General features: G+C 34.5%; 3 protein-coding genes across 6 annotated transcripts; 2 read left to right on the plus strand and 1 right to left on the minus strand.

Moving 5' to 3' along the window:
* Window positions 1–58: 58 nt before the first annotated feature.
* LOC148307629 (rhodopsin-like) lies at window positions 59–12,215 on the plus strand. Of its 2 annotated transcripts, none has more exons than XM_088263194.1 (8): window positions 59–196; window positions 2,827–2,947; window positions 3,916–4,033; window positions 4,888–4,994; window positions 6,705–6,811; window positions 8,308–8,455; window positions 9,084–9,361; window positions 10,915–12,215. In XM_088263194.1, exons 1-8 carry the CDS (start codon window positions 174–176, stop codon window positions 11,036–11,038), a joined length of 1,026 nt encoding a protein of 341 aa, XP_088119320.1. In that variant the 5' UTR covers window positions 59–173; the 3' UTR covers window positions 11,039–12,215. The 2 variants fall into 2 exon arrangements, with proteins under 2 accessions (XP_088119320.1, XP_088119319.1); XM_088263193.1 differs by having other exon boundaries at window positions 106–653.
* A 1,948-nt stretch (window positions 12,216–14,163) lies between these two features.
* LOC148307630 (opsin-1-like) lies at window positions 14,164–22,717 on the minus strand. 2 transcript variants are annotated; one of them, XM_088263191.1, is made up of 9 exons: window positions 22,587–22,717; window positions 21,864–22,012; window positions 20,315–20,435; window positions 20,113–20,230; window positions 19,266–19,479; window positions 18,017–18,164; window positions 17,823–17,933; window positions 16,874–17,040; window positions 14,164–15,329 (listed from the first exon to the last, which is right to left on the minus strand). In XM_088263191.1, the coding sequence occupies exons 2-9, from the start codon at window positions 21,992–21,994 to the stop codon at window positions 15,200–15,202; spliced, it is 1,140 nt and encodes a 379-aa protein (XP_088119317.1). In that variant the 5' UTR covers window positions 21,995–22,012; window positions 22,587–22,717; the 3' UTR covers window positions 14,164–15,199. The 2 variants fall into 2 exon arrangements, with proteins under 2 accessions (XP_088119317.1, XP_088119316.1); XM_088263190.1 differs by having other exon boundaries at window positions 14,165–15,329; window positions 21,864–22,016.
* Window positions 22,718–24,294: 1,577 nt separating this feature from the next.
* Window positions 24,295–27,327, plus strand: Sld5 (DNA replication complex GINS protein Sld5). Of its 2 annotated transcripts, XM_088263197.1 has the most exons (3): window positions 24,295–25,097; window positions 25,779–25,875; window positions 27,107–27,327. In XM_088263197.1, the coding sequence occupies exons 1-2, from the start codon at window positions 24,518–24,520 to the stop codon at window positions 25,850–25,852; spliced, it is 654 nt and encodes a 217-aa protein (XP_088119323.1). In that variant the 5' UTR covers window positions 24,295–24,517; the 3' UTR covers window positions 25,853–25,875; window positions 27,107–27,327. The 2 variants fall into 2 exon arrangements, with proteins under 2 accessions (XP_088119323.1, XP_088119322.1); XM_088263196.1 differs by lacking the exon at window positions 27,107–27,327 and having other exon boundaries at window positions 25,779–27,065.
* The last annotated feature ends 542 nt before the right edge of the window (window positions 27,328–27,869 follow it).

A 27,869-nucleotide genomic window follows, 5' to 3' on the forward strand; every position in this document is an offset into this window, starting at 1 on the left:
TTTAGGTTGAAAAATGAGATTGTTATTTTATTATACTGGCAATATTAATACACTACTGCGGTAATTTTAAATTACCATTGGAACAGTATTATTTTAACTAAAATACAAAAATCGTTTATAGAATCGTAAAAATATATATATTGAACCCTGGTTTATCAATATCGCCTAATGAGATGTTGTTTGACTTGCGTCATATGTAAGGCAATAGCTAACCCTTTAACCTATTTCTTTTAAATTCGGATTTAAAGTCTTCTGACTTATATAATTTTAACACCTTTACGAAGGATTTCTTGAAGTGCAGTTTTATAATCTTGTTTCCTCAATCCCATTTCGTGACACTGTGAAGTCTATAAGAAGGAAGTTTTACTACAACTCATTGTATTGTGAGCCTCAAGTCATCTTGAGTGGCACTGTACACAGTAGACACAATAGAATGGTCAAAATTTAGAATCACACCGACGCTTCAAGTAATTGAAGTAGTGCTTTGTTTTTGGATTACACATTTTTGATATATTTTTTGAAGATTTTTTTAAATTAAAAATGGCTGTTTCCGCATTTCATCCCGTGATGATGGAACGCTGGCAGGACATCTCCAACCAAACAGTCGTGGATAAAGTGCCTCCAGAAATGCTCCATCTCATCGACCCACACTGGTAAATTATAACATTCGGACCTCACATACTAATATAAGAGTTTCTGCTTAATAAAAAGCTTCTTTACATCTCACCAATAGATGTCTCTAGTGAAGTTCTAGTGATTCAAGAACAAGGTTTCCAAATTGGTTCATATATACAGAACTTCCAAGAATTTGAGAAGTGTGGTTGTCAATAATGGGTAGAATTGGTGAATGTTACACGTGTGTAAAGTGATCACTTAAACCAGCCTATGACGGTCGTCAGCCCCGTAAATGCCCAGACTTCCATATTCTTCTTTATCTTTGATGAGATGTCAAAAAATAATAAATTATAACTAACCTAAAAACACTCGTACAGATTAGCAGTGTCTAACTTTCACCGAGTTTGGCTACCGTGTAGGGGGTACCGGGTTCGATTCCCAGAAGATCAAAAAAATCATTTATTTTTCATGATAATATAAGCTGTATTTTATATTTGAAGACATAGCTTTGTGATTTTCCATTTTATAATTAATATATAACTTTGTTAAATCACTATAAATTATAGTGATTTTAAAACCAAGTTTTAATTATAATGAGTAATATATTTGCAGGATAATTAATATACACTGTATTTAAAATTACCTTGGACTGGTACCTGGTACCTTTCCTTCATGTATTGAACAATCAAAATGACACTGCTTATATGCAGTGCAGTGCCCTAAGCACCATTGTGTGCGAAAAATGATAAGAAAAAGAAACAAAAGTTACATGAGCTAGTACGAGTACGACTGTGATATGACGATTTCCCTGCCCATTATTGGTTTTCTTCTTTTCCTACCTATTATTCCTCCTCTATTTTCTTTGCAATAAAGCATAAATGTTCTTCATTTACGACATTTGTTTTCCATCTAATAAATTCCACTCCTTAACCTAAGAATTAGAAGCACACTCTTGATCAACTTCTTTTCATTTGATTGGCGATCATGTTAACTCCGTGTCGATACTATGCGGTGCCCTATGTACCATTTTGGTGCTAATAGGGTTAAAGAAATATAAGGGGTATTATAAAAAGCACCAATTTGTCGTTTGTAACACTCTACCAATGAATTACCCACATTTTTATATATTATAGTGTTTTTGTTTATTTTGGATATTCATTACTTTTTCTCATATTTGCTGCTTTTTCTTATAAACGTTATTTTTCGGTTATTCGTCATTTTTCAGTAATTCGTAATTTTTCGGTTATTTGTAATTTTTTTAGTAATTCGTATTTTTTTCGGTTATTCGTCATTTTTTCGGTTATTCGTAATTTTTTCGGTTTTTCGTAACTTTTTCGGCTATTCGTTTTTTTTGTTATTCGTTATTTTTTCGATTATGCGTTACTTTTTCGATTATTCATTTTTTTTGTTATTCGTCATTTTTTCGATTATTCGTTACCTTTTCGTTATTCGTTATTTTTTCGGTTTTTCGTAACTTTTTCGGCTATTCGTTTTTTTTGTTATTCGTTATTTTTTCGATTATGCGTTACTTTTTCGATTATTCGTTTTTTTTTGTTATTCGTCATTTTTTCGATTATTCGTTACCTTTTCGGTTATTCGCTATTTTTTCGGCTACTCGTTACGTTTTCAATTATTCGTTATTTTTTTCGGTTATTCGTCAGTTATTCGTTACTTTTTCAGTTATTCGTTATTTTTTCGGTTATTCGTTATTTTTTCGGTTATTCGTTACTTTTTCTTGTATTTGCTGATTTTTTTGGTATTAGTTACTTTTCGGTGCTTTGAAAGGTAGAACTCTGGTGTTCAATAATGATGCTGGATGCATCGAAACGCACGTCACAATAAAATTGTAAGAAATGGTGGTATTTACCAAGTAAAATTTAAATTGAAGATAGAAAAATTAAAAAAAAATATTACCACAAAGTGGCTGCCGAATCAATTCAAGAAATTACTTTTCACAAATTAAATATGTAAATTTATTTGCTTTTGAATAATTTATTTATTACTTCTTGAAATATGTAAATTTTATACTATTTTCGTTTGCCTAAGCGGCCCGTTATTAAAAGTAGGAATCAATTTTTGGCAGTCTTGGTTCCCAGAAATTCTTCGACTTCAAAACGAGACCACAACCCAATTACACTTTTACATTCTATTACACTATTCGATTTATTATTTTACTATATTACTAATATTTTGTTTTACTTTGGTTTTTAGGTATCAATTTCCTCCATTGAATCCCCTATGGCACGGAATTTTAGGGTTCGTCATGGTGTGCTTAGGATTCATAAGTTGGACAGGAAATGGTGTTGTCATATACATATTTTCCACAACAAAGGTACGTACGTCAAAATATAACAAACAGCTCTTATAATCACTTTTGTTTTAATTTAAGTCGACCTAATTCTAAAATCCCAAAGAGACAAAATTTAACTTATAGCTTCTTTCAATTTTTGTCATGACTTTTTTTTTTTAAGATTTTACGTTTTTTGTCCCCGCAAAGATGAAATTATTCATAAATAATGTAAAATGCTAGCTAACTTAACAAAGTGTTTTAATAATATCATTCTTAGTAGGTACTTAGTTTTTAAAAAAATCAGCTTATAATTATTCAAATCATGGTTTATGAACTCCCGTTGAATACTGATTTAAATTAAAATAAATAATTTAATTGCTCTTTAAATCTATGTATGATTCTAAGTTGGTACTGAGTTTTTTTTAATCGCCTAGTTATTATTAAAACATGGCTTATGCATAGAAAGTAAGTACTGAATAAAATATATTTTAAAAAATCGCTTTTTAAATCTAAATAGATTATGAGTTTTGAAAAATCGGCCAAAAATTATTAAAATCATGCCTTATGGTTTAAGCATGGGTACTGAATCGTTTATTTGTATAACAACCGCGAAATGTATTAGTTTTTTTTGTATTGTAACCGTTAAATGTATGAGTTAATTGTTTATTTATATTTTAACCGTGAAATGTATGATTAAATCATTTATTTGAAATGTAACCGTGAAATGTATGAGTAAATCATTTGCTTGTATTGTAACCGTGAAATGTATGAGTAAATCATTTATTTGTATTGTAACCGTGAAATGTATGAGTAAATCATTCATTTGTAGTATGTAACCGTGAAATGTATGAGTAAATCAAATATTTATATTGTAACCGTTTTCGGGACATATTTCAATGCATGATTAAATCATTTTTATGGTATGTAACCCCTGAAATGTATGAGTATACCATTTATTGGTAATGTAACCGTTAAATGCATGAGTAAATCATTTATTTCTTTTATTGCAGAGTCTTCGTACGCCTTCCAATCTCCTAGTAGTTAACTTGGCCTTCTCGGATTTCCTGATGATGGTGGTCATGTCACCGCCGATGGTGATGAACTGCTACCACGAGACTTGGGTGCTAGGTATGATCTGACTTTCATTAATTTTTTACAAAACCTCGGGTACCTACTTTTGTGATCCCAAAAATAATCGCTACCGATTTATATTTTTAAAAAATGCTTCGACACAGCTTTCGTTATGTGAGGCATAACTATATCTGCGATGAATAGTGTGTAATATGTATTTACAACATTTTGAGTGTGTCCAAATACTTGTTCACAAAATCTGGATTATCTCCAATTACAGGAGTTATTTTCGTATTATTTGTTATTAAATAATATGAAAATAACTCCTGTAATTGGAGATAATCCAGATTTTGTGAACAAGTATTTGGACACACATAAAATATTGTAAATAAATTATCTGGTCAAATTATAAGCTTAAATAATAAAAATGAAAATGATATTTTCTGGCGTTTCTCATGTGTGTGATTATAATCCAGGATTCGGACCTCACATACTAATAAAAGAGTTTCTGCTCAATAAAAAGCTTCTTTTCATCTTGCCAATAGATGTCTCTAATGAAGTTCTAGTGATTCAAGAACAAAGTTCTAAATTGATTCATATATATAGAACTTTCAAGAATTTGAGTAGTGTGGTTGTCAATATTGGGTAGAATTGGTGAATGTTATACGTGTGTGAAGTGACTTAAACCAGCCTATTACGGTCGTCAGCCCCGTAAATGCCCAGACTTACTATATTCTTCTTCACCTTTGATGAGATGTCAGAAAATAATGTGTTATATTTAATTTATATTTGAAGTCATAACTTTGTGATTTTCCATTTTATAATAAAAAAAAAAACTTTGTTTTAAAATTATTATAGATTAAAGTGATTTTAAAACCAAGTTTTAATTATAATGTTTAATATATTTGCAGGACCCCTGATGTGCCAGATATATGCCATGTGTGGATCACTGTTTGGATGTGCTTCCATCTGGACGATGACATGCATTGCATTGGATAGGTACAACGTCATTGTCAAGGTAGGAGACAAATATATATATATTTTTTGACATTTCATCAAAGATGAAGGAGAATATGGATGTCTGGGCATTTACGGGGCATTCAAGAGTAATGTTTCAATTTGGTTCATATATGGTGTATATAGAACTTCCAAGAATTTGAGTAGTGTGGTTGTCAATAATGGGTAGAATTGGTGAACGTTACACGTGTGTAAAGTGATCACTTAAACCAGCCTATGACGGTCGTCAGCCCCGTAAATGCCCAGACTTCCATATACTTCTTCATCTTTAATGAGATGTCAAAAAATAATATGAAAATAACTCCTGTGATTGGAGATAATCCAGATTTTGTGAACAAGTATTTGGACACACTCAAAATGTTGTAAAAATATTTCTTCTTTTTTTCTTCTTTCTTTCTACTTTCCTATTTATCCTTATGGCCTCCACTGCCTGGATATAAGCCTCCTGTACCCTTCCATTTGTTTTCCGCGAGTGTTTTTACCTAGAATTTTCACTCATGAATTACATGAAATTATAGTCACTTTAAACATAAAATAGAGTAAATCTACTCACAAGGCATAGGCTATGAAACTTATAAAGTTGAAGCCTGAGTAGGGACATGATAAACGGTGTTGCATAAGCCGTAGCTAGGTTCCAGAGTCACTTGGACGTTAGGTAATTCAACAAAAAAATCCATTTGTTTTCTTTTTTTTTTTAATGTAAATAATTGTGCTTTTTAAAATTAACTTCTCATGTCGTTTTGACAATAATCTATTTGGCATGTATTGTAATAAATTCTCAATAATCCAACTAACCACTACGCAGGGTCTCCGCAGGTGTAAGCAGAGAAATAAGAACGCCACACCAATCTATCTTTGCAAACAGTCTTCGCCTCTTGCACTCATTTTGCATCCATCTCCTCATACATACCCGCCGATTATTCCGACTCATGACTTGACCACGCACGAGTAATTAAAATACTGCACCATGTTAAATTGTGCTCGGTGTTCCTCTGCTTCTTTTATCGACCACATCCACCTCATAAATTTGTTTTACTCTTCTTTCTTCACTCATTCGATTCACATGCCTAAATCATCTAAACACACCTTTTTAATTTTTTTATCGATAATGCTAATCTCAGCCTTGCATTTTTTCGTTATATCAATATTTGAACATATCGCTCACTCCTTTCAAGAACGTCATAAATAAAAAATCGTCAATTTTCAGTTTTGCATGTTTTCAGAATGCCTAGAAAATGTACTATACCCCAGAAAAAGAATCATATTTTTAACTTAATATTTACCCACTACAGGGCAGAAAATGTTGTTTTTTCATTTTGAAGAAAAGGTATTGTTTAATTATTTTTTTGAATAAACTAAATATTTTTCAAATGGAGAAAAAACCTTCAGGTTTTACCTAAAAATATCTGTTGCTCAGAAAAAAGTTCAATAAGTGGCTTGATATTTATTTTTAATACATTGTGTCATATTTTTAAACTTTAAAAACGTTCTCCTGAAAAATCAAGTTTTTATTTATTTATGACGTTCTTGAAAGGAGTGAGCGATATATCATACATCTTTTTAAAGCTTCCATTATTTTTTCAATGATCTTCCTCTGCTCATTTTTTCAACTGCATTCGCATCATAACTTTGTTTAAATATCTTAAAAGTAAACTAAATTTTCACTGTTACAAAATGTGTGTATGTTTTACCATTTTTTTTACTTCTACAGGGATTAGCAGCAAAACCGATGACCATAAAAACAGCTCTATTCAGAATAATTGCTGTATGGCTGTTTGCAACAGTGTGGACAATTGCACCTCTCTTCGGATGGAACAGGTTAAAAATATTTTCTTTTTTTTTTAAAAAGAAAAACTTGTAAAACTTTTACTTTTAGGACTATTCTTTAAGTATTCTTTAAGTCGTAACCTAAAATTCTCTAAAACCAGTAACATTTTACGTAATTTATATTTTTTCTTAAAACACAGTTCTTCCATTGAAAAAATAAGTGTTTCTCGAAATAATGATATTGTTTTGAAAAAAATGAGTTATTGAAAGGTTAGAAGTTTAAAAAAAAATCTATACATATTCGAAATAAATTGAATATTTATTCCAAAAAAAATTAGCGTATGCATTGCCGAAAGCTAACTAAATTTTATTATTGCGAGTATGTATATTTTATTATTGTCTGCAGTTAGAATAATAAGGATATGGAAGGTAGATGTGAAAAATACATTACAAACACCCAGACCAATTGAAAATAAGTCTTTCTCGAATTCACTTTGAACTCCATAGGTGGGAATCGAACCCTCGACACAATTTTGCAGCCTACCCAACTATGCCACGGCGCCTGTCTAGTTGAATAATAATAACAGATAATTGGACAAGAATTGAGAATGAAGTTTCAAGGATATCGATTTGGATATAACATTTTGAGTGTGTCCAAATACTTATACTAATATAAGAGTTTCCGCTTAATAAAAAGCTTCTTTACATCTCACCAATAGATGTCTCTAGTGAAGTTCTAGAGATTCATGAACAAGGTTTCTAAATTGGTTCATATATATAAAACTTCCAAGAATTTGAGTAGCGTGGTTGTCAATAATGGGTAGAATTGGTGAATGTTACACGTGTGTAAAGTGATCACTCAAACCAGCCTATGACGGTCGTAAGCCCCGTAAATGCCCAGACTTCCATATTCTTCTTCATCTTTGATGAGATGTCAAAAAAATGATTTGGATATATATTGATTTGGCATTAACTAAGTGGATTTAAAAAAAATCCTATATAATAAATACCCTTTGAGTTTTATTAACTTTTCATCTGCAGATGAAAACATCTGCAGTTTTCGAAACTAGTCGTGTGTAATGAAATAAAACTCATAAAGTGGTATTATACAAGTGTTTAATTAAAAAAAACTCAAGGATGCGTCACATTTATTAGGCACATTCGTTGCCCTGGTCTGGCGCTCTATTCTCTCTGCCTACCCCTGTGGGCTGAGGCATGAAGGTTATTAAATAACTATTTAGTTAATATCTTCTCATATTTATCTTATATCTTCTAATACTTATCTTATATCAGCACGCTCGGCTACCGTTCTGGAGGTCCCGGGTTCGATTCCCAAGGGGGGTAAAATAAATACAAGTGATTTTTTCACTATAATATTTATTTAATACTACCCTAGACTGGTACCTGAAGCAGAGGGCTGATCACCTTTCCTTCATGTGTAAAACGATCAAGATAACACTGCGTTTATGTGACGAAGTGCCCTATGCACCATTGGGGTGCGGATAAGGGTTTTATTATTATTATTATTATCATTATATTTATTTCAGATATGTGCCTGAAGGCAACATGACAGCTTGCGGAACTGACTACCTGGCGAAGGACTGGCTGAGCAGGAGTTATATTTTGGTCTACTCTGTGTTCGTGTACTACTTGCCCCTCTTCTCCATCATCTACTCCTATTGGTTCATCATCAAGGTAAGCTATGTTTGAACTGATGAAACTGACTAACTGTCCTAAACAGGATACAGAAAGACAACACCAAAATGCAAAAGAACAGCCTTTGATCTAACATAATCATTTCGAAATCACATAATAGAATGCGTTTTTGGTCAGTCTCTAAGCTAACGTCGCAATTATAATAAACGATTGATAAAAACCAGTCCTAACTTACTACTTAGCAGAGTTCTAACCAGGACACAGAAAGACAACACCAAAATGTAAAAGAAACACCTTTGATCAAACACGATCATTTCGAAAACAGGGTGCGTTTTTTGGTCAATCTCTAAGTTAATATTACATTTCTAACAAACGACAGATCCCAACAAATATTAAAACAAAACATAATTTTTTAAAGTTAGAACAAACTGCTTAGTAATCTTTAAACGTTGTACATAATTAGAAAGGTAAATAATGAATGCATCTTCCATATAAATAAATAAAAAAAAAGCAAGGAAAAAAAAAAACCATTGTAAAAAACTACTCTTATTCACAACCCAGCTCAAAGTCCTAACCACAACACAGAAAGACAGAGTAGCATGATTGGAAAATAAGAAGAAGATGATGATGTCTGCGTTTGTTTTTATCATGTCATTTGTTTTCCCAGGCCGTCGCAGCCCACGAGAAATCCATGCGAGACCAGGCCAAGAAGATGAACGTCGCCTCGCTCAGGTCTTCCGCCGAGAACGAGACCAGCGCCGAGTGCAAGCTCGCCAAGGTGGCTCTGACTACCATCTCTCTCTGGTTCATGGCTTGGACTCCTTACCTGGTCATCAACTACACGGGCGTCTTCGGAGGAGCGGCCATCAGCCCGCTCTCCACCATCTGGGGGTCGCTCTTCGCCAAGGCCAACGCCGTGTACAACCCCATCGTCTATGGAATCAGGTGAGTTTTGCATTCACATTAAAATTCCGATTATCCGAATCGATTGGGACTGGACCCCATTCGGATAGTTGGATTTTTTCTCCAAAAAATGGTCTATTTCAATTGATTACTGTATGTACATTATGTTAAAAATGGGAGAAAAAACTATTTGGGTGCTCAGGTAAAGGATTCTTATATTTATTGTATTTGGGAATTTAACAGGACGGTTATATCGAGTAGAGTAGAACTCCAACTATCCGAATTGGTTTGAACTAGACTCCATTCGGATAGTTTGATTTTTTTTCAAAAAAGGATCTATTCTATGTGAATTAATTACTGTATGTACAAGTACATTGAAAATGAGAGAAAAAACTATTTGGGTGCTAAGGTGAGGGATTATTATTTTTATTGTATTTGGGAATTTAACAGGACGGTTACATCGCGTAGAGTAGAACTCCAACTACCCGAATTGATTGGGACTGGACCCCATTCGGATAGTTGGATTTTTTTTCAGAAAAAGGGTCTATTTGAATTAATTACTGTATGTACATTTGTTAAAAATAGGAGAAAAAACTTTTTGTTCTCAGGTGGAGGATTATTATTTTTTATTGTATTTGGGAATTTAACAGGACGGTTATATCGAGAAGAGTAGAACTCCAACTATCTGAATTGATTGGGACCGGACCCCATTCGGGTATTTGGCCTTTTTTCCGAAAAAAGGGTCTATTTTAATTGATTACTATTTTTATATGTTTAAAATGGTAGAAAAAAAAAGAAATGTATTTTATTTATATAGCGTCTATAGGTGATCACTAATATCTCATTTATGCAAATAAATAATTCTATTGCAGAACTTCAACTATACGAATCGATTGGGACCGGACCCCATTCGGATAATTAGATTTTTTTCTCCGTAAAAATGGTCCATTTGGTTTATCAATCATGATTCATTTTCAACATACAGTTATGTATGTGAAAATGGGAGAAAAAACTTAAGTGCCATCCGAACACTCCGTAATCCGAAACGCACTGTAATCCGAACGATTTCTTAAGACTTCTGAAGTCGTGAAAGCTTTCGAGAACAATGAGGAATTGGTGATTTTGGACGAATTCGGGATTAAGCCCTTGAACACTAGTTAGGTGCGTTGGTTCAAAAGAATATATCTGATTTTTTCAAGCGAAAAATGTAAATTATTATTTTTTTAAATTATTCATTCAGTACCTAAATGAAAATGTTAAATAAAGAGCATTTCCATAAAATTTCTGTACTGCCATTCGCGATTCGTTCAGTAAACAGCGTGGATACATTTTAGGAGATGATAATAACAAATTATTACCCTAACTAGTGACCGTTGAACAGTGGCGTGCACAGAGTTTTTAATCAGAGTAGGCAGTAGGGTTGGATCCTTACCCATATCCTTGTAAGGCATAGTAGGCAATGGTCGTATTTCTGTATGGAACGCGAGTAATCCAGGGTAGGCACTGCTCTTCCGCCTATATAGAATGCACGTCTCTGCCGTTGAAGGAGGGGTGACCGGCTTTTCCGGGAGTGACATGTGACGTTTTCTTTTCAGTCATCCTAAATACCGCGCCGCTCTTAACGAGAAGCTTCCATTCCTCGTCTGTGGTAATGCCGCCCCCCCACCAGCGGCCAGCGACGCCAGCTCGACTGGCACCACAGCAACCAGCGAAGCGTAAATAAGACTAGACGACAACGATCAAAAAGCGCCTTTTAGCGACGCCATCTTGGAATCAGTGACAACGTCATTTCGCGATGAAATCATGTACATAATACTAATTTTGACTTATAGATCACTTATTATCACTTATAGATCGCTTATTGGTATGGCAAGTTAAGATTTAATGTCGTACAATTTCCATTTTGATAAATTACGCCGTGTTTTCAATGTCTGGCGATACATGACATTTTGACGTTTCTTAGATTCAAGATGGCGTCGCAAAAAGGACGATTTTATCATACCGCGTTCTATAAAACTCTATTTAATTAGTGAAAATGGCAATACACATGGTTTTTTCGCTCGTATTGGATATAAATGTTAACGAACTTGATTATTTAAAATGTTATACGACTTTTCTTTTCATTTACATTGCGTTTTCGCATTGTTGAAAATTTGGGAAAACAGAGAACCCTTTATCATCAACAGGAGCAAATAATCTAAGATAATGAAACAAAATAATATAAGTGACGTTTTGTTTATTATAAATATAAAACTACAAAAAGTTGTTTGGAACATTACTTCTTAAAGGTACTGCGTACACGTTCGTTTGTTTTCGAATGAAAAGTATCCGAACGCTCGTTCCAAATGCATAAAACAAATTTGAAAAACACGTGTGCATCCATCTTAAGGGACAAAGATCATGTTTCTGCGATCTTGACAACACTCTTTTGTTTGTCGTATTGTTAAATGTTAAAAAATGGAATTCTCGAAATTAATTAAGTCAGTTCTTACTTTATCATCCAATATATTGTATTACGGTATTATGTTATAAAACGTGGACGAAAATATAGATAGAATTATGTGATCCGGATACAAAATAAATTTTATATGTTTCTGGTCAGCATACAAACTAGATATAATAGGTCTTTCGTTTTGCTTAAGTTCTCAATCAAATTCAATAATATTTTTCAAATGATTTTATAAATTCTATAATGCTCCCGTTTTAGTATGGTAGATCTTATAATTTACTACCCAAATGTATAGCTATTTTTGCATAGTTAGACTTAGAAACAAACTGCATTAAAAAATAGCAAAAAAAATATGATTGGATCAACTAAAGTGCTTAGTGCTCCAAGTAACCAAGAATGTAAAAAATGTATAATTTTATTAATAAATATTTGAATAAAGTTATTTTAATTATATTCCTAATGTCTTTGATTTATAAATCTTTATTTAAAATAAATTAATATAGATATCACCTCTATTTTATTATCTTTCACATATAAGGTATAGTGGCCATGATATCCATCAATAAACCCACCGCTTTCAATGTCCCTTTCCGTGTCTGTCTGCTGTGCTGGTTGGGGTTGTGGGCGTCCATGTACCGGCCAACATCTGACTAACTGACTAATTGAACTAAATACTGACTAACTGAACTAAATACTGACTAACTGAACTAAATACTGACTAACTGAACTAAATACTAATCCCTTTTACTGCCTACACCGGGGTACTTCTAGAAAATGTTGGTGACGGATTTACAAACTTACATTTATTGAGATTGGCATTGACAGGGAAATTGAAAGCTTTTAAATGTAAATTCACTGTAAAATCGGGATACAATTTTATGTTGTTTCACATTTTCAATAAATTTCGCAACTTAGTTAAAAAAAATTGCTTTGCAAGAGCAGATCTGTCAGAAAGCCTAGATGCTTCTGTATCAGATCTGGGCATGCGGTGGGACAGCTTTGATATTCCTTTCACTCCCATATAAATACAAGTTTGTGAAACCACCAAAAAGTTTCTAGAAGTGCCCCAGTGTAGGCAGTGAAAGGGAATAGTAAGAGAAAGAAGACTTGGAAACTGATAAGTTTTTTTCTGGGTGGTACCTACCTCATCAGCATGAGCAAAAAACACAATTTATTTTACCCAATAAAAACATTATCGACTGCGGAAAACAACGATTTCAAAACGTTCATTTAGCTTATTCGAAGTCTTCGAACCAAATCCTTCCATGAAGTCTTCAATAGGTTTTCCAAAAATGTGAAGCCGTGGATAAGACCTTGCCTAAATTCTTACCGGAAGCCATAATGGTGGTAAAGAAGAAGCCATATGGAAGAAGCCATAAATAGAAGTCTAATGGTGGTGCTCGAAGCAGTATCCTACAAGATTACTATGGTGTACCTGACCTTCTCCCAAGATGTGAAGAGGTAACTGTGTATTATACACCATATTTTGAGTACTTGCTCACAAATACTTATGCTTACAGTCGAAGGAATTTGGATAACCATCCAAGATAGACCCTTAGGTAGATCTTGGTTAGACCGTTGTATTTTTTGTTGTTTGTATTTTTCACTGTTTGTATTTGTTTTTTGTTTGTTTTTTGTGTTGTTTGTTTTTTATGTTGTTTATATTTATTTATTGTTGGTATGTGTTTGTTGGATTATTATGGTTTGTGTTTTTTATTGTCTTTTTTTTGTTGTTTGTACTTTTTTGTTGTTTTTCTTATCCGCTAGCGCTAGTTAAAATAGTATTGTATTTTCAATAACTTGCTGGATCTACTTTTTTAAACACCCTTATATAATATTCTTGCAAAGTATGTTAACTTTTTTTTTGACATCACAACATAGATAAAGAAGAATATGGAGTCCGGGTATTTATAAGACTTATGACCTGTCATAGGGTGGTTAATTGATCACCTTACAAGCGTGCAACATTCACAATTCTTTCCATGATTGATAGCCAAACTACTAAAATTTTTGGAATTCTTAGATACTCGTATATGATCAATCTCATGACACAGAATATATGAGTTCACAACAGCCATCTATGTTGGATTGAGAAAGCTTTTATTTAGCAGAGACCCTTTTAGTTCAATATTCATTTTGTATACTCTACAACAAGCTCCGGCTGTATTAGCTATTAATGCTATCCACTTTTTCCTATTTTCTTCCTCCATTTCCTTTATCATATTGCAGTAATTGCCTTCACTTTCGCCATATGCACCCCATCAGACATTTTTCGATTCATAAATCAGGACTAATCACCCTGCCATCACGATCAAGTTAACACCGTGCCAATCCGTTGCAGTCCCTTGCCTTCATCTGTAAACGATCAAGATAACGCTACGATGCAGTGCTCTATGCACCATTTAGAGCGGATAAGGGTTAGAATGGAGAGAGTAAATAATTAAAAAGATAGAAAGTTTTCCTTGCATGCTGGGATTATTTATTTATATATCAATTTAAATACATTTAGAAAACAATTCGACATTGATGACATCAGCCGCGCGTAATAACAATTGAATGTTAACATGTCAATGTATTACGGCCCACGTGACTCTTCACTTCCACAGATAAAAGCGCGAAAAGTCGAACATGGAATAGAATAAAAAAATGGCGACCTATCGCACAAGTCTACCCTTGCTAACTTATTCTATGTTTATCTTTAAATGAGCGGCCCTTTTCCCCTGAGCCTATAAAGCGTGTGCAATGTTTAAACGGCCAATCAAATCGTGTTTCCAAAATACGCATGAAGTACTTACGGGAAAATGAATAAAATAATTAAAAAAAACACGTCAATGTTTTCAAAAAAACCTCTGGCAACACTAAGTGTCGATGACCCTAGTATAAAAAAAAATCCCGTAAAATTTGACGTCATGAATATTTCGCCCAAAAACACGATCTGTCCGACCGTTTGTCATTTGTTTTATATATATTTTTTTCTAAATATTCATTATCAAACAAATCGTATTCGAAAAAAACCTTTGGATTAGCGTTTGCAGTAAATATTTTTAGACTCGAAAGTCACACTGTAAGAAGCGAGATGAAAATTTAGCGAAGAGGCGTGTTCCACCATCGTATGCGGTCAGTTTATAATTTTAATTTAATTTGATATTTGTGTATATGCGCTGAATAAATCACTTACGTAATATAACTCAATACTTTGGCTATATACGAAAATGTTACAGCGATCTGTTACATATAAACTAGGAAGAACAATCGCAATCTTTTCACACGTATTTTCTGTCCACACTTAAAACAGTGCAGCTGTGGGTCCAAGATCGCCACGCTTCCGCATTGTCTCACAAGTCCAATTTGGACCAGATATTTATATAGAAGCCCTGATTACATATGGTATTGGACTTGTGATACAGTGCGGGGTTTTAGTTTGGATTTGTTTACGCGGCAGGCTTCTCTTCCGAGGATACGTTGGTGACTCCTGAAGCGACTGATCCGTTCTCTTCGGGCGATGCTTGGCACGATAGTGCAGGGAATTTCTTGTAAAGAGCCGCTCTGTATTTGGGATGGCTGTAAAAAAGAAAATTAACACTTTTATACACCCTGTTATGTTATTTCTAAATGATTACGATTGATTAAAGGGTGTTTTTTATGTAAGATTTTGCATTTTGCTATTGTCTTTCATGGTTAGGACTTTGTGCTAGGTTGTTAGTAAGGGTTCTTTTTTAAGGCTGGCCAAAGAAAACGCACCCTGTTATTGTGATTTCTAAATTACTACGTTTGATTAATAGTATTTTCTTTATGCACCCTAGTGCTGCATTGTGTTGTTGTCTTTCAGTGTCGTGGTTAGTACGCTGTGCTAAGTTGTGAATTAGGGTTGTTTTTTTAGCATTCGTTTGTTAGGATTATGATAGTTTTGTGTCAAGAAATAAATCGCAAATTATGAACGAGAACCGTAATGATCAAAGGCATTTTGTTGTTGTCTTTCTGGATGTTGGAACTTTGTGCTAGTTTGTGAGTTAGGGTCGTTTTTTATCGTGTGTTAGGATTGTGACGCTAGTTTTAATACACCTGCCACAAAATAGGCGCACAAAAATGAAGGTAGGCCAAATAAGGCGCACCCTGAAAGTAATTTTTAAATACAACATTTTGAGTGTATCCAAATACTTGTTCACAAAATCTGGATTATCTCCAATTACAGGAGTTATTTTCATATTATTTTTTGACATCAATAATGGGTAGAATTGGTGTGTAAAGTGATTACTTAAACCAGCCTATGACGGTCTTCAGCCCCGTAAATGCCCAGACTTCCATATTCTTCTTCATCTTTGACGAGATGTCAAAAAATAATATGATTTTTAAATGATTATGTTTGATCAAAGGGTGTTTTATTAATGTAGGTTGCTGCATTGTGTTGTTGTCTTTCTGTGTCGTGGTTAGGACTTAGTGCTAGGTTTTGAGTTAGGGTTGTTTTTCAATCGTTTATTAAGATTATGATAGGTTTGTGTCAAGCAAAAAATCTTAACTTGTGAAATAGGAACGTTATAAAATGTCGACGAAAAAAAGTTAAGTGAAAAATGTGATAACTGAACATTTTCCGTAAATGCCTCGACACTGTTCCGTGCTTGTCTGCTGTACTGTTTGGGACTGTTGACGTCTGTGTATCGGTCAACGTCGGGTTGGAATCGAATCCAGCTAACTGAACCCACTAACTACTGATCCCTTTCACTGCCTACAACCGGGGCACTTCTAGAAACTTGGCCGTAGTTTTACAAACTTGTATTTGTTTAGAATTGCAGTTACAGTGACATCGAAAGGTATTAAATTTAAATTCACAGCAAAATCGGGATACAATTTTGCTTCACATTTTCTAATAATGTTCGCAAGTCGGATAAAATAAAATTTCTCTGGAAGAAATGTCTGTCAGGAAGATCGTCAGATCCAGGAATTCGGTTGGGAGAGCTTTCCATGTTACAATATTTTGAATTCATAGCATAAATTTGCTTTGCAAGGAAGAGAGGTCTGTCATAAAGCCTAGATGCTTCTGTATCAGATCCAAAAATGCTGTTGGGACAGGGTTTCAATGATGGTACTAAGATTGGTGGTCTTTTTACCTGATGCCATAGACGATGGGGTTGTATACTGCGTTGGCCTTGGCGAACAGTGACCCCCAGATGGTGGCCAAGGGGCTGATGGGCGCAGCCTCGAAGATCCCGGTGAAGTTGATGACCAGGTATGGGGTCCAGGCCAGGAACCACAGGGAGATCGTCATCAGGGCGACCTGCTCAACGAAACAGTCACAATAAACAATAATACCACAACAATAATAAATAAAACGAGAAAAAACAAAATAAAACAACAACTGTGTATTATTGACTATTAAGCATTTGTATTAGACCACTAATCGAGTATTATTTTACACGATTAGTTAAAAAAAAACTACAGATGTTTTCATCGACAGATGACCACAAAGACAGGTGGTGTAGTTTTCGAAACTAGTCGTGTGAAATAAAACTGAATTGTGATCTAGTACAAGTGTTTAATTTTTAATAATCAACATGTGCTTCCACAAGGGTATCACAACCCTCAGTAATGGAGGAATAAGACGGAGAAGAGAAGAGAAGATATTCCACAAAGTTAATGCCAAATCAATAAATTACAAAAGTTGTAAAGTTCCCACTCTTATTTTATTTAACCAGGTTTCGTCGTTACCGACATCAGACCAGACCTATACATACACATATATATTGGACACGTGAATCGAAATAGTGAAGAAAGGACAGTAAAACACAATTATGAGGCGAACGTGGTTGGTAATAAAAAGCAGAGGAAGATCATGGTAAACTTGGCATGTTCCAATACTTGAAAGTGATCAGGAGTCGGAATAATCGGCAAAATTTGATCAAACTGATAATTTTATTTATTGCGGTAAAAAAATTGTTATGTCGTTTTAAATGCTGAAATCACCGTATGTTTTAAAGCATCAAGTAAGGTGATTTCTTACGAAAACGGAAGGTATGTAAATTGTCCAATAAATAAATACTACCACTGTAAAAAGTATACCTTGGCCAGTTTGCATTCAGCGCTGGTGTTGGACTGTTCGGATGACCGGAGTGACGCAACGTTCATCTTCTTGGCCTGTTCCCTCATGGATTTCTCGTGAGCGGCTACAGCCTGAATACAGAAACAAAACTTAGAAAAAAAAACTTTATATCGATAGAGAATGTAATTCATAAAGAGATTAAGAAGATGGCGACCTGAACGATGAAGAAGTAGGAGTAGATGATGAGCAGAAGGGGGGTGAAATAGACGAAGATTGCGTACACCAAGATGTAAGAGCGGCTCAGCCAATCCTTGCTCAAGTAGTCAGTTCCGCAAGCGGTCATGTTGCCTTCTGGCACATATCTGTTAGGAAAATTAAGTTATTTAAACATTTTTGTATACATTGCACTTGAAATCATTTCATGGCATTTAAAATATAAACCAAAATCCCCACATAGGTGCCATGTTTTACGTACTTTATGCCACTCGTTTTTCTTCAAAATTTGCCTCCAAAATTCAGGTCAAGTTTTGAACATATTGACCACATTGACTACATATGCCGTCAGTGTGAATATCTGAACACATTTTTTTATTCTTAAGACTAGTAAGTGCGTTAGTCAACAAGTTGGCAAACCTGCGTGGCGCGCTGTCATTGATGTCTCAGATTGTCCTTCGTATGGATGGCTCGCGCCTGCACAAAGCTGTTTGTTTGGTGAGTTTCTCGAAGGAAGACGAAAGCGAGGAGGGCAACACAGGAGGTACATGGACCAACTGAACGCCACGTTGAGGTTGGCGAGGATTGATGGTGACTGGAAGTCGCGGGCTAGAGACAGAGATGGATGGAGAAGCTCCGTGTACTCTGCGCGTGGCTACCGGCACAACAGAAGCGGCGAGGACGCGGAGGGCGCAGTGTGTGATCGAATTATTAAGTCCAAAATTGGCATGAAAAATGAAGATATACAAAACATTTGTTTGACCAATAGCTACTTATGGGATTGAGGCAAGAGCAGATACTTCTAGAACAAAATCTCGATTTCGAAATTCCGAGATGAAGACTCTCCGATCCATAACCGGAAATACATTGCAAGACCGAGTAAGAAACACCGATATCCGGGACGATATGTGTAAGACGGAGGATATGGTGAGGAGGGGACGACAACGAAGGCAATACTGGAAGGAGCATATAAGCAGAATGTCAGAAGACAGACTTCCATGTATTGCCCTTCAAGAAAACCCCGAAAGACGCAGACCCCCAGGCGGACCTCTAAAAAGGTGTAAAGATAGCTGAGAGTCAACATCCCAAGAGCGACAAGCGGAGGCACAAACAGATCCTTAGGATCTACAAAAAGAGGATGAAGAAGAAGAAAATTGGCATGTTCCCCACATGCTGAAGACAACATACTCAAGCGCTAGTTGGGAGCTATTATCATTATTATTATAGCTGTTCTGTGTTGTTTTGTTTACCTGTTCCATCCGAACATGGGAGCCAGGGTCCAGCCGAGGGAGAAGAGCCAGACGCCCAGGATCCTCAGCATGGCTCCGTTGTTGGTGAGGGGCCTGGCGGCCAAGCCCTTGACGATGACGTTGTAGCGGTCGAACGCGATCATCGTCATGCTCCAGATGGACACCGAGCCGAACAGCGATCCCAGGCATCCGTACAGTTCGCACATGAACGGTCCTGCAAAGATAAAAGCGCTGAAATGTGTTTTTGAACGCACCAAATCTCGGTACCTACACCAATACATTTTCTACCCCAATTTTTAACAATTATCAAAAAATGTATCCATATTTTTTATCTGGCTGTTACTTCTTCTTCTTTAAACCATTACCCGCACCCCAATGGTGCCTAGGGCACTGCATCATATGAACGCAGTGTTATTTTGATCACACATGAAGTTAACACGTGAAGGAAAGGTGATCAGCAACGAATAGTTTAGTTGTAAATCAATATTTCCAATATACCGATTATATTTCTCTCTAACCCTTATCTGCACCCCAATGGTGCATAGGGCACTGCGTCATATAAACGCAGTGTTATCTTGATCGTTAACATATGAAGAAAATGTGATCAGCCCTCCACTTCAGGTACCAGTCCAGGGTAATATTGAATAAATATTATTGTGAAAAAATCACTAGTATTTATTTGACCCCCCCCCTGGGAATCGAACCCAGGACCTCCAGAACGGTAGCCGAGCGTGCTGACCATTACCTACGGAGGTGGACATTCAGTAGGTACCAATCTTAAAGTGAAAACTGAGACCGGGGTCTTTAGTATATATGGTTTGCACATGCCTTCTATATTTGCGCTTACCTAGAACCCATGTCTCATTGTAGCAGTTGACAACCATCGGGGGGAACATGGTGAACATCATCAAGAAGTCAGAGAAAGCCAAGTTCACTACCAAAAGATTTGATGGGGTTTTAAGTGACTAAAAAAAAGAAAATATTTATGTAAGAAAATAACTCACAAGCTAACATAAGGTAGCATTTTTTCGCAATTATTTTATTCTTACTTTTTGTCCTGAGAAAATGTAGATAACCATTCCGTTTCCAATTATAGATACAATACCGAGAATCGTAATCGTGAAGCCTAAAAGTCCGTGCCAAAGTGGGTTCATGGGAGGGAATTGATACCTTAAAAATAAAGAAAATGAATTTATGTATTAATTTTAAATCAAACACAGTTTTTTTTTGTTTTGAATATTGAAAGCATTAACTTTGTAGATCATATTGATATATTATTTTGAGAAATAAAAAGACTGTTTTTTGAGTCTACTACAGACAGTTTTTTTGAGTCTACTGAGTTGTATATTATTAACAAAAACACATAAAAAAAAATATTGTGACAATTTTTTCGCCTAGTTATGGCATTTTTGGCGTTTGAAAATGCCATAACTAGGTGAAACAATTGTCACAACAATATTTTTTATGTGTTTTTGTTAATAAAATACAACTTAGTAGACTCAAAAAAACTGTGTTTAATTAAAAATTAATACATACTTAAATGAAGTTCTACAAATTAAACACCAAATCAATAAATAACCAATGAACTTCTTCCTTCCCAGTCAAAAATATCAAAGGACATCAAAAAGAAGTACGACCCTCAACTTCAAGAAGTGACGCTTATGGCAAAACTGTTGCTATTTTAATCGAAGAAAAGTCCACAGATAAATTTGAAGAGGTAGATGAAAGAGACGCTGATACTTCTGAAGACGAACAAGCAGTAAATTTAAACATGCATCTAGGTAAGTATTCTTCTTCCTTGCTCCATCCAAACTTATCGTATTTGTAGACTGTTAGGTCAGCTCTCCTCGTCCTCTGGTTGTAGGTCCTTCTATCATATACAACGTCACCTAGGCCATGCCTTCGAATCATGTTATCTTTCTGTAGCATCCATGAATTTTTCGTCTTTCTCTAGATGTCTTTCGAGGAAGATCCATGGCGATCGCCTGGTTTACAATATGTTCAGGTTCTCTACGTCCTATGTGCCCATACCATCTCAATTTGCCTTTCTTCTACCTTACTATCGATGCCTGTCATACCCAGGCTTCCATGAATGCGTGAACTCTTTATTTTGTCTCTAAGGAACACTCTAGCAGACCATCCTGATCATTCGCATTTCAGCATTTTTTAGTTGCTTAAAGTAGGTGTTACCATTTAAAGTAGGTGTTATATATAATAAATAAAACAAATACATAACTATAAGCTGTTTTTGCATAATTGCAGTCCAATTTTTAGCTAGGTCGTAAGCTCAGGGATACTTTCATATTTTTCTTATTACATACTCTACTTCTTTCAGACTCTCATCTTCTTTCATAATAAAAAGGGTAAGAATGATACATGTTTCATATCAAGTCGAGACACCTTTAAAATTGCATATTTTTCTTCATCCATGTTGAGATGTGAAAAATGTAAAATAATATATAATTATTTTTTCGCAATTTTCGTTCAACTTTTTTATTATTCAGAACGCGCGGGAAATTTGTAAAATTTTCCCGCGCGTCATCTGTCAAATTTGAATCTCGTTCCATCGCTTATTTTTTAAATAGTTTTATGGCTTACCAGTGAGCATCAACCATGTGGAGCATGTTTGGGGGTACTTTGTCCACCACGGTGAGGTTGGAAGCACCGTATGCGGCAGCTTGAGCCCCCCACGCTTGCAGCGCGCTATATCCTGCCACGCCTGATGCCATATTTAATTGTATTCTGGCCTACCTACATTTAAAAAATAAACAAATAATTATTTGAAATAAATAAATAGCCTAGATACAGGTTTTTTTTTATTTCAAATTGGACTTTATGTTGTATTTTATAAATAAAATGTTAGAATTCAAAACATATCGTAGTCATACAGGAGAAAGTGACCAAGTGCATTTCTTACAAAAACGTGATCATTGACTATTTGATATCATACTAGCTTAATATTGCCCTGAAATAAATCCCAAAGGATTTTAAACTTGGAAGTATAATATATTGACTTGTTAAAAATGACTAACTGCATTGATGTTTATTTTCTTGTCAAGCAAAAGTGACTTAAATGGCCCTCCTGAACATTTTACGTTTTGTTAGTTGGTCACTTTCTCCTGTACGACTACGATATATTCAATTGGTTTTGTAAAACTTCCAATTTGATTTGTAAGGCGTCTAATTTGGGAACAATAAGTTCTTTGAATAATGGATAAATCATATTTTGAGATTTTGCAAAAACTTTTTGGACACGATTTTTTTAAATGGGGATGAAGGTAAGAAATACCTTCATTATACAAAAATAATAGTAATTTTCACCTGAGATGAAATAAGGTTTTAGTTAAAAAGTTGCCTGAGCACTGAAGAAAATCGAGTTTCGAACTACTTCAGTATTTCGGCTCTGGCCAGGAAGGCAGGAACTAGCGGAGGATGCGCCGTACAAGCAACTCGGCCTCAGGGTGGCCGGAACGGCCTTATATACCCTCTCGGCCTCGCGCCCTCCCCCTCCCCCCTCCCCCCGCCGCAGCCCTCTGGAGATCGCAACGCCTAATTCAATATTGCCACTGAACTATTTCTTACAGAGACAGGGGCGGATTGTGACGTAATCATTAAATAAATGTTTTAAGTATATATATATGTGTTTTTAATTAATGTTTTACTTAGTAAATACCACTATTTCTTATAACCCTTATCCGCACCCAATGGTGCATAGGGCACTGCACCGTATTAACGCAGTGTTGTCTTGGTCGTTACTTACACGAAGGCAAGGTGATTACGCCTGCGCTCATGGACTAGTTCAGGGTAATCTTAAATAAATATTAGAGTGTAAAATCACTAATATTAATTTTCACCCCCTCCCCGGGAATCGAACTCGGGACCTCCAGCACGGTAGCTCAACACTCTTACCATAATACCGCGGAGGTGGACACAAAATATCTAAACAAATAAAAAATATTAAAAAATAAAATCCAGTTCTGCCATTTAAGACGAGGGTCTTTATTTATAATTCCATTACCTACCTAACTACTTATAAACTACATAGCTACTTATATTAATACACATAGATAAATATTTTCTGCGAACTGCAAAACAAGGGCAACACTAAATAATGAGATTATCAAAATGTTAATCACATTATTTGAAAGTAGGTACCTAAACATATTTATGAATATGTAGGTACTTAGTTATACTTCATAGATAATTACAAAAAGTATTCTTCTTCTTCTTGGTCTCGTGGCCTGTTATTAAGACCATTTCTTTGGTGGTCTGCCCGGGAGTCGTCATCGACTTTGGGGTTGGGCGTACAGTGCAATGTGGGAGAGTCTGAATGGTTCCATTCTCCTCACATGCGCATACCATTGTCTCCTTCGTTGCCTTCCCCACCTAACGACATCTTCGATCTCGCATATTTACAAAAGATAAACATTTAAAATGTCGTTTATATTTTTTTTTAAAACCTTGTATGTATGGAAATTATTAGGCATTTTTACAAACATCTAAATTGTGATAATATTTACTCCAGCTTATACTTCACCTATTATATATTTCTTTAAAATTAGTTATAAAAGTGATTGATGCTTGATACCCATCGATACAAAATATAAAACATTTTTTCTACTGCAATAACTATAATACATGAGGTATTCTTTTCTATTTTCTGGCCATATGAACATTTAAGTGGTGAATAGGGCACTGGGTCGGATCAATGTGGTGTTAATTGAAACGCCAGCGGTAGGTAAATATTTGTGTGGTTAGCCTTAATGCAAGCATTATTTTTCAAATTTAGTTCATTCGGAATAGGGGACATTATTCATAAACAAACTAAAACGCTGTTTTTCAATAAGAAAATTTTGCAAATGAAAATGATCATTGAAATAAAATATATATTTCATTGGATTGTTGTACAAGCAGCGTAAAAAATCCTTTTATTTGTAGAGTGTGCTAAATCCTATATTCCTCCTGAGTGAAAATACAATATTCCAAATTAGAAATTCGATAAACTTACGTGTGCGTATGTTTAAAAAATACGAATTTTTTTTACCATGAAATGCATCTAATTTTGAAAAATGCGCCAATTGGAAGTTGATTTTTCAGTCATAGATGGCGCTGATGTAAAAAAAACTAACTGTCAAAACTTTGCGCGGGATTCGCGATCATCTGTCAAAACTTTGTTTATAGTTTTAACAAGTCAATATTGTTTTTTCGTTGTGATTTACTGTGAACTGTGATACATATTTATTACTTCCGCTATGGATGACAGCGCTGATTTTAATTTAAGCGACGAGGAAGAACACATCACGGCCGAAACGGTTCTGAAGACTTTGGAATCTGCGTGGCTGAACGAAAAATTCGCCCCGGAAATATTGCCCCATCAGAACGACATGGTGGAGTGCATGCTAGGCCAGATACAGCACATGGAAGTGAACATAAATAAACTGTCTAAAACCGATATAAGGCTGTGCGTACATAAGATGGAATTAAATAGGATAAAATTCATGATTTGCAGCTACCTTAGAACCAGACTTCACAAAATCGAACAATTTACGATACAGATTTTAAACGAAGAGCAACAGAGAATGGAGTCTGAGAATAATTATTTAACCCCAGCGGAATACGAGTATGCCCAGTCGTATCTAAATGGCGTGAAGTCTTATTTGACAAGCACAGCATTAAATAATATGCCGGGGAACATGCAGAACTTTGATGCTAATAAAATGGCCAGTCTTCCAAATCTCTACAGCCATGTTTTCTTAAAAGCGAATCAAACTGTGAACGGGGTGGTTCTAGAAGGACTCAGTGCGGATCAGGATGAAGAAATAGATTTAGAAGGTAAATATTGTGATTTTCATACGAGCGTAAAGTAAATCTTTAAAATAAATGCGGGCAAAAAAGGGCATTTAAGCCTGTAAGGAAAAAATAGCTCAAACTGATTTCACCATAGTAACAGCGGTAGTAGTAGGTTATAATGGAGATATGAGCTAGAAATACTAGATTGAAGACCTTTGTGTATCTAAGATCAGTTTCAAAAGTACCTAGAAATTCTCTTAGTTTAATTAATAAATATTCAATAAAAAAATCATAAAATCTGGAAAATATTGTCATATAAAATAAAGCCTTTAGATAAATACAAAGAAAATCTTTTAATATGATAAATTCGATATGTATCCTGAATAATATTAATTTAATTTATTGTTTACAGCATGCACATATTTGTGCATTTCAGAAACCTATGGTATGGTGGTATGCACATTTTTGCGCATTTTGGTCACCTTCAACTTCACATACAAAAAACATGTAACATCTAATTTCTTGTCATGTTTCTTTGGTGTGTAATGGATAGATGTCACTTTATTACAAAAATATTATCAATTATTTTCTGCCATCATTCTTTCGATGCAACCTAATATCACAAAAAAATTATCTTTTCCATTTTAGAATTCTTTTTTTTAAAGTTGATTTCATAATATGTAGAATTGTATTTCCTGTAATTGTTAATTTATTTATTTGCAGAAGGATCTCAACATATTCTACAGTATAAAGCGATAGCAGACCTTGTGAAATCAGGAAAAGTTCAACTCATATGAATCAAAAAGGGAACAAATTCAAGGTGTCTACAGTAATCTTTCCAATAGTTGATTATTGATCTGTCAAAATGTACTAAATATAACAACATTTTGAGTGTGTCTAAATACCTGTTCACAAATCTGGATTATCTCCAATTGTAGGAGTATTTTTTATATTATTTTTTGACATCTCATCAAATATGAAATATTTTCATCTCACCAATTTCGTCTGTAGTGAAGTTCCAGTGATTCAAGAAAAATGTTTCAAAATCGGTTCATATATATAGAACTTCATAGAATTTGAGTAGTGTGGTTATCAATAATGGGTAGAATTGGTGAATGTTACACGTGTGTAAAGTTATCACATAAACCACCCTATAACAGTCGTCAGCCCCGTAAATGCCCAGACTTCCATATTCTTCTTCATCTTTGATGAGATGTCAAAAAATAATATACTAAATAGAACACTAAATGAACCTAAACGAATGGAATACAATTTATGATATTTAACCCTAGATTACTAAACTATCCTACAAGTGACGTTCTTACTAAACATTCTTAAAAAAATACGACATAGAAATAAAACGAGAATAACATAATCAAAAACATTTATTATTTAAGGAGTAATACTAACATTTTTAATTAAAGTTTTACTTAGTAAATACAGTGTTTGAAAATGATGCGGAATGCATTGAAACACGTGTCACAGTAGATTTTAAGAAATAGTGGTATTTATTAAGTAAAACTTTAAATAACAGTATAAAAATATATCAAAATTTAAAATGTGATGATTAAAATCGATGTGAATTATTAATATTAATTATATCACCAGCTTATTGCGCATGCAAACAAAACACATGTGACCAAATTTTTCAGAAGGCAAAAAATCACATACATACTAACTTGAAAATGATGCGGAATGCATCAAAACACCTGTCACAATAGATTTTTAAAAAATACTGGTGTATACCAAGTAAAACTTAAATTAAAAATGTATAGATTTTACCACAAAGTGACTGCCGAATCAATAAATTTTTGTTATTAACATAAATTGTATAAATTTAAATATATATCGTAATTTTACATATTAAGAACAATTTTTTTTGCAGAGACCCACCAAGCCGCCTTGTGTGTCTTGTCGTAGGAGTTCTTTTTTAATACATTTTTATTGTTTTTAATGATTTTAACCTAATATACACACAAAAAAGAGAGAAAAATAAAGAATATAAACATTTTACAATTTTCATATTTTATATTTATATTCCTTTGTTCCAGATTTTATTTTGACCTCTAACATCCGTCGGCAACAAATTAAAAATGTTCGGAACGATATATTGCAGTGTTGGACTCCCATATTTATTGTTAATTCTTGGGACTATCAAACCTTCGTTGGGTGTAAATCGTGTATCATGGTTGTGTACTAGAAGATTTCGAAATTTTTGTCTAGTTTGTTGTTCAACGATGATACTCATCCACAATATTCCACATACCGGCAGTAATTTTAAATGTTTACATATCAAGATTGGATTGTCCCTTTGATTATATATATATATATGACTGAGCACATTTTTTTTATTATGGAATATTGCCGATTTTGAACCATTTTTAAATCCGTTTTCGTCGAATGTCCCCAAGACTTAATTCCATATCTTAATATGGATTCTACTAAAAAACAGTAAATAATCCTTAAGGTCTGTTTAGGCAGGATAAAGTACAACTTATAAAAAGTACTCCCTATAGCCCGCAGACGATCACAGAGTTTGAAAGTAATATTAACATGTTGACTATGAGATAACTCGTAGACTGCGTTCTTTGCTAGGACGCCGACTGTGAGTTATCTCATACTCATACTGTGTTTACTTGTCATATTCCTGCAGCTATGATAAAATTCCTAGTATATCAGTGCTAATATGGATAGATGGCACATGGGAAGAGAACAAAAAATCAACGCTGGCTCACATGAACACAAAATTTATTAACAGAAAATATAATTATGCACTATAATTAGAGTTTTCAAGAATATAATATGAATAAATGA

This window comes from Brachycentrus maculatus, unplaced genomic scaffold, assembly GCF_059751285.1.
Source record: "Brachycentrus maculatus isolate JH-2025_06_01 unplaced genomic scaffold, ASM5975128v1 h1tg000196l, whole genome shotgun sequence".
Taxonomy (NCBI): domain Eukaryota; kingdom Metazoa; phylum Arthropoda; class Insecta; order Trichoptera; family Brachycentridae; genus Brachycentrus; species Brachycentrus maculatus.